General features: G+C 40.4%; 1 protein-coding gene, 1 non-coding gene and 1 pseudogene across 2 annotated transcripts in view; all 3 read left to right on the plus strand.

Moving 5' to 3' along the window:
* The window catches only part of PLBD1 (phospholipase B domain containing 1), a 64,366-nt gene that overhangs the window by 15,105 nt on the left and 34,290 nt on the right, over positions 1–14,971 (plus strand). Inside the window, exon 3 of the mRNA XM_075553332.1 lies at positions 14,007–14,090. Within this exon, the coding sequence (XP_075409447.1) occupies positions 14,007–14,090 (84 nt within the window). The remainder of the gene's footprint in view (positions 1–14,006; positions 14,091–14,971) is intronic.
* Positions 1,333–1,439, plus strand: LOC142452053 (U6 spliceosomal RNA). Its single transcript, XR_012785117.1, has one exon. It is a non-coding gene; the product is annotated as a U6 spliceosomal RNA (small nuclear RNA).
* On the plus strand, positions 7,107–7,637 carry LOC142451172 (ATP synthase F(0) complex subunit C2, mitochondrial pseudogene; annotated as a pseudogene).

Genomic DNA, 14,971 nt, shown 5'->3' on the forward strand with positions numbered 1-14,971 from the left:
TACCAGGACAGAAGACTTTGGATCCTGTCAACTACGCCAGTTTTGTCCTAGGGGAGAGCCCCAAAAGAAAATATAATCTATAAAGACCCATTTAATAAGTCTCCCAAAAGGGACAAAGACATGTCATGGAGATGAGGCCTGAGCATGAGATCATAGTGTTGTCAAAGAATTCACAGCCCCTGGACCACTGAAATAAGACAGCGAGAGGGGAAAAGCTGATTTGTTGTTGAGAGGGAAAACGGTTGTTTCTGTGGGCATTGATTATGGCTGGATCCAAGTAAAATTAAATTCGTAACATCAATCTTTGCTCTATTTATCACGGTGGAATTTTCTGAGCCGCTAGTAGGACTGTTGTGTTCTTGGTATTGAGGTGGAATCCAGACTGGTGCCTGAAGTCTTCCTCAGTAAGTGCCGGGCTCCTCTTTCAGAAAGCCAGGCTGCGCCATCTCGTGTATTCCAGGTGGTGATGAGTCTTCTTTTCCCCTGATGCTCATTGTCCTTCATGGGGTCCCCCTGAAACAAGTGTGGTGAAAAGACATAACCCTGGTACACATCTTACCCGGTTTGTAAACCACACCACAAAATCAAACCTAACTCAAACTCACTGCCCTCGGGTCAGTTTTGATTCAGAGTGACCCTATAGGACAGGGTAGAACTGCCCCTGGGGTTCTGAGACTGTCACTCTTTACAGAAGTAGAAAACCGGGTCTTTCTCCCACAGAGCTGGCTGGTGGCTTTCAAAGGCTGGCCTTGCGGTTAGCATCTCAATGCATCACACTAGGGCTTCTTTTAAACCACAGAGGAGCCCTTTGTTCCATTTGTTGTCCGCTTACAAGTTCCACATTAACACAATTAAGTGTTTCACATGACCATAATTAAGTTCTGGAATTTCCATTTAATGATATCCACATCATTTGTTATGATCCACGCAGTCAAGTGCCTGTACATAGGCAATAAAACACAGGTAAACATCTTTTTAATTATTTTTTTAAACTTTCCTTCAAGATCCACCTGACATCAGCAATGATGCCAAGCCAATAGTAAAGAAAGAATACAAGCCGCAGGCTTGGCTAGGTTGGTGTTTTTTCACCTATATATGGCTGCTATCTGAGCAGCAATGGCATGGTCAGATAAAGATGTCATCCCATCCACTTAAAACATCCTCCTGGAGGCGTGCAGGAGGATGCGTTGCAAAGTACGGTCCCACATGCCAAGACACATCAATGGAGTAAGGGCACTGAATGAAGCTGACAAGAACTCAAACCAGAGGCCCAAAAGGAAGTTGAATGTAAAATGAAATTCAGTTGATTACTTGATTTTGAAAACATTACCAGCGCTCGCTTCGGCAGCACATATTCTAAAATTGGAACAATACAGAGAAGATTAGCATGGCCTCTGCGCAAGGGTAACACACACATTTGTGAAGCATTCCATATTTAAAAAACAAACAAACATTACCAACAGAGAAAGGCATTTAGGAGGAGGCTTGCCTTCCTCGCCTCTGTCCCACCAGCTCAGCCTCCTTCCCACCTGCCCCTCTGACTCTTAGCTGGCTGCACACCTGGTGCACCCTCTTGCTCTTTTTAAAGACTTTTTATTGTGATTTTGGTGAACGTTTACAAAGCCAATGGTTTTACATTCAACAATCCACACACATTTTGTTTCATGGCATCTATTGCCACCTTCACAGTGGAACAGCACCCTTCCCACGTCCTCCTGTGTTTACCATTTCCATCCATCCTGCTTCCTATCCCTTCCTGCGTCTGAGTGTTCTCCCTGGGCAAAGCTGTCCTTTTGTTCTCCGATGGATGAATATCTGATGGGTGCTGTTGTGCACCTTCAGGCCTGTCTGTGGTTTGAAAGCTGAGCCATGGAGGTGAACTCAGTTCCTGGATTGAAGGGTGACAAAGAGCCAAAGTCTTAGAGATTCCACAAATCTCTATTGGATCAGTCACCCCAGGCTTTTTTATGATTTTAAGTTCTGCTACATATTTTAGAACCATGATTCTTGAGAGACAAAGACTGCTTCTCTGTCTATTGAAATGTTGCCCATCCTCCAAGACTCATTTCAAACCTTGCCTTCTCGATGAAGCCTTTTCTGAGTCCTTTCCCATTGCACAGAGCTCTGTCTTGAATCATTGTTGGGTATACATCACCTGTCCTCTTCCCACCTGTGAGTGCTCAGCAGGAAGGGCTTCTGTCTTACTCATCTTTATGCCCCCAGACACCTGGCACAGGTGTTCCTTCCTTGGCACCCACAGACCTGCCTAGCTTTACTGCTCTATTGAAGTTACTTAATTGAATTGAATGGCCAGCTCCCTAAGAGTTGCAAACTCAAAGTTTCTGATGTTTTTACTATTTATGTGATAAGCAGTAATAGATTTTTAATAAAATGACATATGAAACCTTTTTCGTAAGGCTGAGGAAGAGGAGGTTGTGATATCAGTCTGCTACAGCTGCTTTTTTGTTTTTTTGTAGGCATCTGCTGAAACTGCCTCCTCTGAAATTACCTAGGATGAATTAGTCAATTCTATGCACTGAACACTAGCTGCTGTGTGTCAGTCCAAGGCTGGGGTGCGTAAGAAGGAGCAGGGGAGAAGGTTGGTTTCTAGTACATTCTCCAAAGAGGATCCCACCCCAAAACTTTTAATGTGTTGACACAGCAGTTGCTATGGCTGTAATAAAAGAGGCTATATTAAGACAATGGAATAAATAGGGAAAATATTAAAAAGGTTATGTCTCTTGTGTGTTTAGGATACAAACAACATAATCTTAATTGAGGCTAAAGAAGGGCAAGCATGATGTTGGGGCAGGAGAAAGGTAAAAGGAAACAGAGGAAAGATATAGGAAGCAAAGCTATGGATACAGGGATAAACATAGGTGTGCACTTATGGAAATATATCAATTCATAAAAGTAGAGGTATTGGCCCAGGTATATATATATTTATTTGGCAATACAGTGAGGAAGTAGACAGACTTTGATCCTCTGCTCAAGTCCTCCCTCAACATAAGAACAGTTTGTTCTAACAACCTGGCAATCTGTAATGTTCACCCTCCCGACATGATTGCTGAAGACATAATGGGTACATAAGCAAATGTGGTGAAGAAAGCTGATGGTGCTCAGTTATAAAAAAAGCATAGTGTCTGTGGTCCTAAAGGCTTGAAGTTAAATAAGTGGCCATCTATCAGTGAAGCAACAAAGTCCACATGGAAGAAGCACACCAGCCTGTGAGACCATAGGTATCAACAGATTCAGGTAACAGACACCAGAAGACCCAAAACAAACAAACCAAAATACCTATTATTGAGAACAAGGGAGTCAGAGCAGAGACCCAAAACCCATCTGTAGACAATGGGACATCCCCTCACAGAAGAGTCACAAAAAGGGATGAGTCAACCAGGGTGCAGCATAGCACTGATGAAACACACAATCTTCCTCTGGTTCTTTGAGGCTTCCTCACCCCCCACTATCATGACCCCAGTCCTGCTTTTCAGTTCTTGCTGGACCAGAGCATGTCCACTGGTACAGATAAGAGCTCACAACACATGTAATCCAGGTCAGATAAACCCCTCAGGAACAGTAATGGCAGTAGTGATACCAGGAGGGTGGGAGAAGATTTGGAGGAGGGGAGGAAGGGGGAGAGGATGGCAATGATTGACGCATAATCCCTGGCTACCCAGGGAGATGAACAACAGAGACTTGGATGAAGGGAGACAGTGGTTGGTGTAAGACATGAAAACAATAATAATTTATAAGTTATCAAGGGGTCACGGGGGGTGGGGGTGATGACGAGGGGAGAGGAGCTGATACCAAGGGCTCAAGTGATGGCAACCTATGTACAAATATACTTGAAACACTTGATTGATGGAATGTTATGGGCTGTAAGAGCTCCCATTAGACCGCCCCGCCACGGGTCCTAGCAGCTCGGGTGGCAGGCAGAGCAGCAGCGCCGGGCAATACAGCTTTGAGAAAGCTCTCCATGCCCCATGGTCCGAAGGCCTCCCGCAAGTGCCTTCCCCACAGCCAAGATGCCCAAAGGGATGATGTTGAAATCATTTACTGGTTGTTTATTTTTTAGTACAACCAGAAAATAGTGGGATGTTAAATTGTGGGAAGATTTGACTGTCAGGTGTCAGCATAACATTCCATGGGATGAGGGGGGAGTTTGTGTATCCCTAATACAAAACATACATAATGGCAATTTGAAGTCACTGTCATGCATTTGTATGACTTTTTAAATTTGTATAGCATTTAAAATTTTGTTTCCACTTTAGTTTCTTAATAGAATTGTGTCTGGAAACCTTTCTGTCACCATGGCTCTCATCAGAACTGTGCCTTCTGTAACACCTTTGTCATGGTAGTCCAGTTTTCCTGATTACTTTGTTACGTGCTGTGAAGGATTGAACATTTGAGTGTGTAGTGTGTGTGACATTGTGAATTAATGGGACTTAAGATGTAACATTTGAAGATAATGGTACTTGATCATCCCTTTTAAAAAATTTGCCTCTAAACTTAAAGCTGCAAAGTCACTGGAATTTAGAAATGAATTTTATCTACATGCCCTTTTAGGATTTTGGTACATGCATTAAGAGTTATGCACGGAGGGAGGGGAAAAAAAAAAGGAAGACCTGATGCAAGGGGCTTAAGTGGAGAGCAAATGCCTTGAGAATGATTGGGGCAGGGAATGTATGGATGTGATTTATACAATTGATGTATGTATATGTATGGATGGTGATAAGAGTTGTATGAGTCCCTAATAAAATGTAAAAAAAGAAAAGAGGAGAAAAAAAAGAAAATGATTAGGGCAAAGAATGTACAGATATGCTTTATACAATTGATGTATGTATATGTATGGACTGTGATAAGAGTTGTATGAGACCCTAATAAATTGTTTAAAAAAATATAAAAATTTAAAAAAGAGTTATGCACATATTGTTCATAATATCTCCGTACTTATCTCAAAACAACCAATAAAATGCCAGTTACAAAAGGAAAAAAATCCCCCAATAAAATGATTTAATAAATAAATAATCAGTTAGAAAATAATCGGTTGTCTTATCCACAGTCCCAATTTACTCCTTTTGATATTAGAATATGAATACGCTTCCAGGTTTAGACTGTGAGGAAAACAAAGAGAAGTATAACACAGCCCCACCATTAAAAAAAAAGGCAAATGATCTATATCACTGGTGATAATTTGAGATTTAGCATGAACTGCAAAATGCTGCTGTTGCTACTTACACTGATACTGATGTTGTATAACATTTACAGTATTCTACTAGATATGAAACAAAGCCTTCTGCCTCTGTTAAGTCATTTAACTCACAGTAATGCTATGAAGTATGTACCACAATTTCCTCTGTACTATTGCTGTGAAAACTCAGGCATGGGAGGTTAACTAACTAGATGCAAAACACAAGGACAGTTAAGTGGGAAGCAGGATTGGAAATCAAGTTGTCTAAGTCTAGACTTTGCATGTGTGTGTGTGTGCACACAAAAACATACACATGTACATGTTCTAGCACATACCCTATGGGTTGATCACAAAGAAGCCCAATACGATCTAACCCAGGAAGTCAAACAATTGGAAGAGCTGTAGAAAGCCTACTGCAAGTGCTGCAGTGTGGTGCTGACAGAGTGTGAGAGCACTTAGGAAATGGTTGGTATCTGCATGTCTTCATGATCTGAGATATGAATGAGTATGAGACATATACAGGTGAGGCAACTCAGCTGACTTAGAAGGAAACTTCCTAACAATGCACCACTGAACCTACAAGCAAATCTAATACCGTGATACCTCGTTTCTTGAATGGCTCCAAGCGCAAGCTTTCCACTAATCTAACAGCAAAGTTCCAAAATAAATCTGCTTGGTGTTTTTAATTTTGATTTGTAGTTGAACAGAAAAGCCAACTTGAAAAAATCCACATGGCCGAGAGTGAGTCATGGGTTGCATCTCACAGAGACAGAAAGGGACAACGCTTCAGTCCAAGTGCCGCTCTTGCTCAGACAACAGAGTGCTTGTGTTAGTGCATGCAAACATTGATCATTGGGTTTTATTTGTGTGAAATATCGGAACCATAGCTCCAAAGAAAGTTAGTGATCCCAGCAGTAAAGCTTAGAGGGTAATGGTGAGAACCATGACAGAATGAAAGAAAGAGAAACTGCTATGAAATTTGAATCACGTAGCCACTTCTGTGGTTTGGTGGCTGAACACAACATGGACAATATCATCAACATTGGGGGTGGGGGTGGGAAAGGGGAGACAGAACGCCATTATAATGGCCAGTGAGGTGAAAGGTGTGAAATTGTTAATCATGAAACAAAGAACTTGGACTATCAAAGAGGTTGAAAATTTACTGTTAATTTGGATAAATCATAAACAATTTGATGGTGATAGTGCATCTGAGACAGTGAGATGCGGGAAGGCTAAAGGCATCCATAGTGATTTAAAGTCCTGGAAAATGAATTTATAAGTTTAATTCTGGGGCCGCAGAGCCAATTACTTGGTTTCCCATTATTTTTTATGGGAAAAAAATGTTCAGTTCTCAAACTTTTTGGTGTTCAGACCCAAATGTGGAAGGAACTAAGTTTGACAACCAAAGTAAGGCTGTCCATCGATGAAGTCGATGCTGATGTTGTCTCGACTTTACTGCTGAGGATTCAGAAGTGTGCTGACGTCAGGAACTCTGCTTGCAGCCATATTGCCAGAAGTAGTGGGAACAGACTTTGAACTCAGAGTGATGGAAAGCCTGTGCTCTTAACTACTTGAGTAATTAATAACAACCACCCAAAACAGTGTGCTCTCATGCCCAGTGATTTCAGCATGAAGGCTCCAACCTAAGGAACCTGAACAAGGACTGCACTCTGTTCACTTGGGGTTGAGACTGTGATGAAGTCGTCTCTCCCTGGCACGCACACACCCAGCCAGCTATATTGCTCTTCTCTCCCAGAGTTACAGGAATGAGATGAAAGGAAGGGGCATGTGACCAACTTGGTGGAAAATAAAATAGAATGTTTTATTTAACAAAAGTTAAATTCAGAATGTTATAAATATACACACAAATTATTTTAATTAAAACCTTATAAAAAGAATTTTATAGGTCTTCTCTGCACTAGGAGCAGCTCGCCTGCTACTGCCCCTCACCCCCTAAAAATGTACGCCTGCGCCAAATTCGTCTCTACCCCTTCCCTGGTCAGGAGCACCTCCCAGCTGCTTAGCCAACCACTGTCTGTTTTGGTGCAGAAATGGCCTGAGACACTGACAGACCCACGTCCCCTGACCTCACGCATCCCTAGTCGCAGCTTCCAAACCAGCGCCATCTCCAGGGACATTGACACAGCCGCCAAGTTCATTGGGGCCGGAGCTGCCACAGTTGGAGTGGCCGGCTCTGGAGCTGGCATTGGGACTGTGTTTGGGAGCCTCATCATTGGTTATGCCAGGGACCCTTCTCTGAAGCAGCAGCTCTCTTCTCCTACGCCATCCTGGGCTTCGCCCTCTCGGAGGCCATGGGACTTTTCTACCTGATGGTGGCCTTCCTCATCCTCTTCGCCATGTGAAGGAGCCTGCTTCACCTCCCAGAGTTCTCTGTCCCGCGCCTCGTCTGCCCTATATGTCTGCTTTCCCTGCACCTCCCCAGGAAGCCCGGGGAAAGAAATTGGCTCAGGGTGTGACAGAGGGAAGACAAATAAATACTGTATTAAGAAAAAAAATTTTTATAGAATCAGAGACAATAAAATATTTCCCATGGTTTTAGTGTTTATCCAAAGAACAATAAAATTCTCTTCTCATTGGTCCAGATTCATTTCTGGAAACTATTAAATAGATATCTATGTTCCAAAATACCAAGAGCCAAATTCTCATTTTTTAAATCTGAGTCACCTCCTGCTTAAACTGCTGACCTCTTTAGTCATTAAAAAGCATCAAATAAAACCAAAGCTAAAACGCAGGCAAACTTTCAGTTCAAATGACTACAGGGAGCTCACAGTTTGATGTGGCCCCTCTACTCCTGACTTATCATGATTCTAACATAGGTAGACTGAGAACATCAGAGTAGCATAAGTGGGTTCAAAACCCAAATTAAACATTAGTTTGAACCAGAAATGGAACAGGACACAAAGTGATGAATAGAGTGGGTTCAGCTCAGTGCTGTAAGTGAGCAGAGCCAATGTTGGAGGCAGTCTGACCACAGAGGGCTGATGTGTTAGTCCGGGTAAACTGGAGAAACAAGTGCAGGGAGACTCATATGTGTATAAGAAAGAGTTTTATGTACAAGAGCAATTTAATATTGAGAACACATCCCAGCCCAGTTGGATCAAGCCCGTAAGTACAATATTAGCCCGTATGTCTGATGTCAATCTATAAATACCTCTTCAGACTCACGAAACACATGCAATGATGCAGAATGCAGGAAGATCACAGGCCAGTGGGTGGAAAGTCTTGTGGATCCAGTGGCAGTGGAAGCATCTCAGCACTGGCAGGGGTCTCCACGTGGCTCCTTCAGCTCCAGGCCTCTAGCATAGTTCCATGTCTCTTGTCTGCAGGAATGTCTCACAGCGTCCCTCCTCTAGTGAGCTATTTATCTCTTTAGCACCTCCAAAATGAAGTTATCAATCTGTGACCTGATTGATAGGGTAAACTCCACCCCTTCACTCTTAAGTCTCAAATTGACAATAGATTGTGTAACTACTGAAGCGGATATCTAAGAGTGACACACTGTGCCCAAGAGTAAAAAGAAATCATGCCAGCCAACAGGCATCACCAAAGGCACACATAGACTCACAAAACAACAACTATTAAAGAACACAAAAAAGGACAGACATTCTAAGGAAAAGAAGGAACAACTTCAAATACAACCAAAGAAAACTAAAAATTATCACAAAACAAACATATATGCAATCAACAGACACATACAAACATCTAATACCTCACAGGCAGCAGACAATTTAAAAAATCATATGAAGAAACTGAATAGAGTAGCCCCAGCAGGTGAGCTAAAATAAAGGAGCAGAAAACTTTTCTGAGGAAGAAATGGTAATAGAACTCTCTGAAAACTAATTAAAGAAACTTATTTATAGGAGTCTCAAAGAAATCAAAGAAACTACAGACTAAACCCTATGAAATGTCAAGAAAACAATGCAATAACAAAATTAACAGACTATTTGAAACCATCCAAAAGCAACTCAGAATGCAAAGGACGAGCAATATCTCAGTGAAGAGTTAGCAAAGTCGAATTTAATCAATAGGAGAATCAGCAAAAGAGAAGACAAATGTCTCCATACTAATTTGTTTGAGGAACAATTAGAAAAAAAGTTTTAAAAATGAAGACACCCAAGAAATATGTTGGATACTCTCAAAAGGAATAATTTGTGTATAATTGGAATTCTAGAATGAGAGAGAGAGAAAAAAGAACAGAAATGAGTGTTGGACCTCTATCTGCAAACTATTTCCCTGAGACCATAAAAAATAGCTCCAAAGGAGAAAAATGAGATTCATTTTTCTTTCCCCCCTCCTTTTTAGTTGGCTACTATATGTATCCCTGGATTTGGTCTGGCCCCTGCCATACTACCTGGACCTCGTCCCAGGAATGTTTATATATAGTAGCTTTTTCCCTATGCCCATTTTCATTTTTTTTAAGTTTACCTCAGCGGACTCATGTTGTACTTGTCCTTTTGTACTTGGCTTACTTCACTTAGCATAATTTCCTCCAGTTCTCCCCATGCGGCAATGTGCTTCATCCTTTCATCACTGCTTTTTAGCAATGCGATGCATAGTACTCCATTGTATGTATGTACCACAATTGGGTTGTTTTGATTATTTGTTTGTTTTTAAATCATTTTTGGGAAGGCTCGTTCAACTCTTATCACAAGCCATGCATCCATCCATTATGTCAAGCACATTTGTACATTTGTTGCCATCATCATTCTCAAAACATTTGCTTTCTACTTGAGGCCTTGGCATCAGCTCCTAATCCCTCCCCCCCAATGAACCCTTGATAATTTATAAAGTATTATTACTTTTTCATGTCTTACACTGCCCGATGTCTCCCTTCACCCACTTTTCTGTTGTTCGTCCCCCAGGGGAGGGGGTTATACGTAGATCCTTGTAACTGGTTCACCTTACCCCACCTTCCCTCCACTCTCCTGGTACCATCACTCTCCCCACTGGTCCTGAGGGGATCACCTGTCCTGGATTCCCTGTGTTTCCAGTTCCTGTCTGTACCAGTTGTACCCCAGTTTTTTTCATCCATTCATCTGTTGATGGAAATTTAGGTTGTTTCCAACTCCTTGCAGTTGTCTTCACCTCTTCTGTGCCATCCAGTCACTCTCCTTTCATGTCCCTCTTCGTTTGTGGAAGCGAAAAGAAGTTGCATGGAGTCAGGTCAGGTGAGTAATGTCTGAGGAGCAAAAGAAGCCTGCTGGTTTTCGCCAAAAACTGGTGCACTGAGATGGCTGCATAAGCGGGTGCATTGCTGTCCTGAAGAAGCCAGTCCCCTGTCTGGCACAAAGCAGGCCTTTTATGTCACAAACTGTTGTGCTGTCTTTTCAGAACCTTTAAATAGAAAGCTTGACTAATGATCTGAAGTGGTGGAATGAACTCCAAATGCAGTACAAGTCTACATGTTCATCTGTTTGGGAAGCTTAGAGACATCCCGAATGAGTCTGTCATCAATCGACATTTCACCTTTTTTGAAATGAGGAAACCACATGTCCCCTTGAGTTTTTCCCATAGCGCTGTGTTCAACATCACAACAGTTCCTGTGGCATTTTTTCCCAAGCAGGAAACAAAATTTCACAGCTGCAAGCTGTTCTCTTAATTCAGCCATCACAGAAAACAAGGTTCAAGCAGAAACTTCTTTTTTGAAAAAACTCACTGTAACCCGAGAGAACCTTCCCCAACAATGCTACTGGGTGCACTGACTCAGAGTGAGTTGCTCGATGCTTGCCCAGTGGGAAATAGGTATACCACAGAAGCGCTACTCCGCCCAGCACAATTCTTAGGGTTTTTTTAATGGTGCTCCTTATGTGCATGAAAACTTTATAATACCCTCAGTGAGGTGGGTTGACTTATTGGCTGCAACAACGGGCTCAAACCTGACCATTGTTAGGGCGGTACAGGAACAGGCAATGCTTTGTTCCATCGTTCAAGTGTTGCTATGAGTCAGAATCTACTTGACAGGATCTAACAACATCATTAGGTGAAAGAGGAGTCCTGGTGGCACTCTTGGGACTGCTAACTAATACAAGATCAATGGTTCAAATCCAGTGCCCACTCCACAGAAGAAAAATAAGGTTGTCTGCTTCCATCAAAATTGAAAAGTATATATGGTTACTATCAGTCAGAATTCACTTGCTGGCAGTAGGTTTGGATTATTATGTTAAAATGTTTTAGTGTACATGAAAGTGTTTCTTTAGTGATTTTTAATCATTAACCACTAATCATATAAAAGTGCACTATATATGAGTACAATATACAAAGACAAACATTTTACTGCCTTTAGATACAAGTCCTACCTAACAGTGTGATTTGCATACAAATTCAACTTAATTTATAGACAGGCTTAGGAACAGAACATGTTGGGATACAGGTACTGCCTGAATTGGGGAGAGAGAAAAAAGACACAACTCCTTAGTTGGAAGACATAGCTATTACATCACTACAACAAAATCAATAATCGAGGATTTAAAAAAAATAAGATTTAAAAAGAATTCCAGAAATAAAAAGCATCTCAAAAGATTGCTCTGCAGCGTACTTCTGATCTGCAACAAAATCCCCAGAAATATTGCAAGAATCATCCAACCAGTACTGAAAGGAAATGATAATTAGATTTCAGATTATCCAAGTATAAGGACAAAAAGATGCATGTTTTATATATACAAATTAAATTATCTACAATTTACAGCTCCCTACTAAGCAATTAAAAGATATACTTTAGCAAGAATAACTATAGGGAAAGTTTGGGAAGTAATATTAAAATGTGAGGTTAAATAAAGTATTGCTTCAAAATCATAGAAGCCCTTGTTAAACAAGAACATCAAAACTTGAAGCTATTCTTTGTCTTCGTGTCCTCCATCTAAATCTATTCTCTCCCGAAGGTGTTGTTTCCATCTCGCTAACCTTCCTCTGAAGAGTCTGGCAATCTTGAACTTAATCTTTGAATTTACACCACCTCCACCTGGCAGTTTTGACATCCTGGAGGGACTCAAGTCATTTTTCCTTTACGATGTGCTTGGAGTTTGGGGAAGTAAAAGAAGTCTCAAGTGGCAAGATCAAGGCTGTGGGGTGAATGGGGTAGATGGTTTTGTAGGACAGCCCATACTACTCTCAAAGAATGAGCAAGTGCATTGTCGTGAGGGGTGGGTGTGTGGGGGGGAATTCCTCAACACAAATTTTCGGGTCTTTCTCACCAAAGCAGTTTTCAAACTTTATAAAACTTCTTAATAAGCCCCTGGAATCATGCTGTATCTTTTGGGAAAATAGAACAAGATTACTCTGCCCATAACCTTCTGAGCTGACCTCTGCCTTGACTTTAACTGACCCAGCGGATACTCTCAGAAACCCCTGGTTTGCACCTTTTTTGGAAGGCACTGTAATGAGGCTGAGACAGGATATTACTGAAAGAACGTGTTTGTAGCCATCCGCTGATTCAGGCTTATGTTTAAATACATTTTGTTTTGGGATAAACCCACACAGGTCTGAAATAGAACCCTTGTAGCAATGCTTTTTTACCTACTCTCATACAAGGAATAACAACATTAATCAAATATGACCGTAGGGCAAAAATTAACTTTTAAAAGCATGCGCATTTTTTGATTAAAAAATAAAACTAAATCTTTGAACATAACATGATGGGGGATGGGCCCTTAAAAATTGCAAACTCTGCGTCATATTTGAAAGAGAAAAGTATAAAAGTTAAGATGTTATAAGAAAAATAAATGGTTCTAAATATTTTAAAATTTATTAGCAAACACTGAGAGAACAGAAATTCACTGTATCATTTCTAAATCAGAAATATAAAAAGAAAAGAAATAATGTTATCTAAGAAAACATAAAGGGAGGAGGGCACAAGGAAAAATATGCTAAATGAAAAATTTGGAAATAAATCCAAGTCTGTAAAAAACACAATAAATATAAAAGCATTATTATAATCAAGTGGAAATGTTCACTGTTCGGCACATGAGATACGCTGGGTTTTTAATCGTTTTTAAAGGAAAGCATCTGAAAACAATACATTCTTTGAGAGATATGAAAATTAAAACAATGAGTGACCAGTTTATACCCAACAAATTGTCAAAAATAAAAAGTCTAACAATACTAAGTGTGAGTGAGAATGAAGAGCACAGGGAAGTTTAACACACAGATGATGAGAATATATATCCTTGAAGAACATGCAGATCTGTGAAATTATAACAGAGATTGAAGTTTCATTATGATGGTAAAACTTTAAAAATCAGTTAAATGCATACATAAGGTGTTATACGAGTAAGGTCATTTTAAGAAATACTATTCAGCAATTGAAAAGAATAAATCTAAACTGAAGATGTTACCATAAGTATTTCTTTAAAATAATATGCTAAGAGAAATAAACAATTTAAAGAGTACTAGAAAAGTACAATCTTATGTATATTATGTCTAAAACATGAGCCCTTATGGTTAAATATGAATGTAGTAATGGTATAAAAACTTGCATGGTTACCTATAGGTGGGGAAGGAAGGGTTGGAGGGGAGTGCACAGGGACTTCAACTCAAATCTTTTTCTTTCAAAAAAATATGCAGAATATATGACAAAATATAGTAATATATTAAAGCTAGGTGTTGGATACTTGAGCATTCATTATATTTCATATATTCTAGTTGTTGGAAGTATTTCCAAATGTCAACTACTACACACAGCAAACACGGTTTTCAATAGGGAATGTCCTATTAGTCCACAGACTGAGTCATTTACTTTGATGGAGAAATTGAAAAAGGAAAATGGAAATGTGCTAATTTTCATTTATTGTTTCAGACAGATGTATGACCACTTCACAAACCTCTACCCACAGATGATTAAGAATGCTTCCATCATGGATAAAGTGCAGAATTTTATGCAGTATGTATGGTTGCTTTTGTTTTCTCATTGTTTTTAAGGCTGAAGAAAAATCCGACTTAAGTTGACGTCTCAAATAACAGTTTTGGTTCTTGCTAAGGAGATGCTTGTCTTTAGCAGAACTCTAAAGCATGGCTCTGCAGTTTGGGGATTGGCATGAAAACTAATTGCAGACAACCTGGCCTTTGTATCCGACTCTTTCAAAGGTCAGGTTCAGTCTCACTTTGTTCATGCTAACAGGGCTGGAGGAAAACACCATCATTGCAGGGCAGGCAAAGGTTATGTCCCAGAATCCCTTGCACATGAGCCTTCCTCTCCTTCTTGCCAGGATCCTGCCCCTCATTTAAGGTGTTTTCTGTTAGCTTCCTTCCTCCTTGAAGGCTCAGGGATGTGTTCCAGTTTAGATGCTAATTCATAATTCATATTACTATTTGACAATGTTTCTATTTTAATAGAGTATTTATAAACACATAATAATCCTTCAAAACTCAGAAAATAGTTTCATGTTTGTGGAATAACAAGCTATGATATTAATTTGGAGACAGGAGGGATTTGGTTTGGCCAGCAACCTCTTCACAGAACACTAAGGTCCTGCGGAACAGTGGTCAGAGTACATCGCGTACGTTGGACTGCATCCCATGGAACAATGATCTGGTGTTATTCCAAGATTAGTCTGTAGTCCGCACAAATCAGAAACCGCTTCCAGCTCATACAATTCTATTAAACCATCTCCTATAAAGTACAGAGAACTTAGGGGACTAAAACAGGATAGGCAATATTAAAAAGATGATTAAAAAGAGGGGGGGAAAGAAAGATTTTGCTAAACATGCTAAGGCATGGATATCAAGGGAGTTATTGGAAATAACTGAAATGGATTGAACAAT

This window comes from Tenrec ecaudatus, chromosome 6 (assembly GCF_050624435.1).
Source record: "Tenrec ecaudatus isolate mTenEca1 chromosome 6, mTenEca1.hap1, whole genome shotgun sequence".
In the NCBI taxonomy this organism is placed as follows: Eukaryota; Metazoa; Chordata; class Mammalia; order Afrosoricida; family Tenrecidae; genus Tenrec; species Tenrec ecaudatus.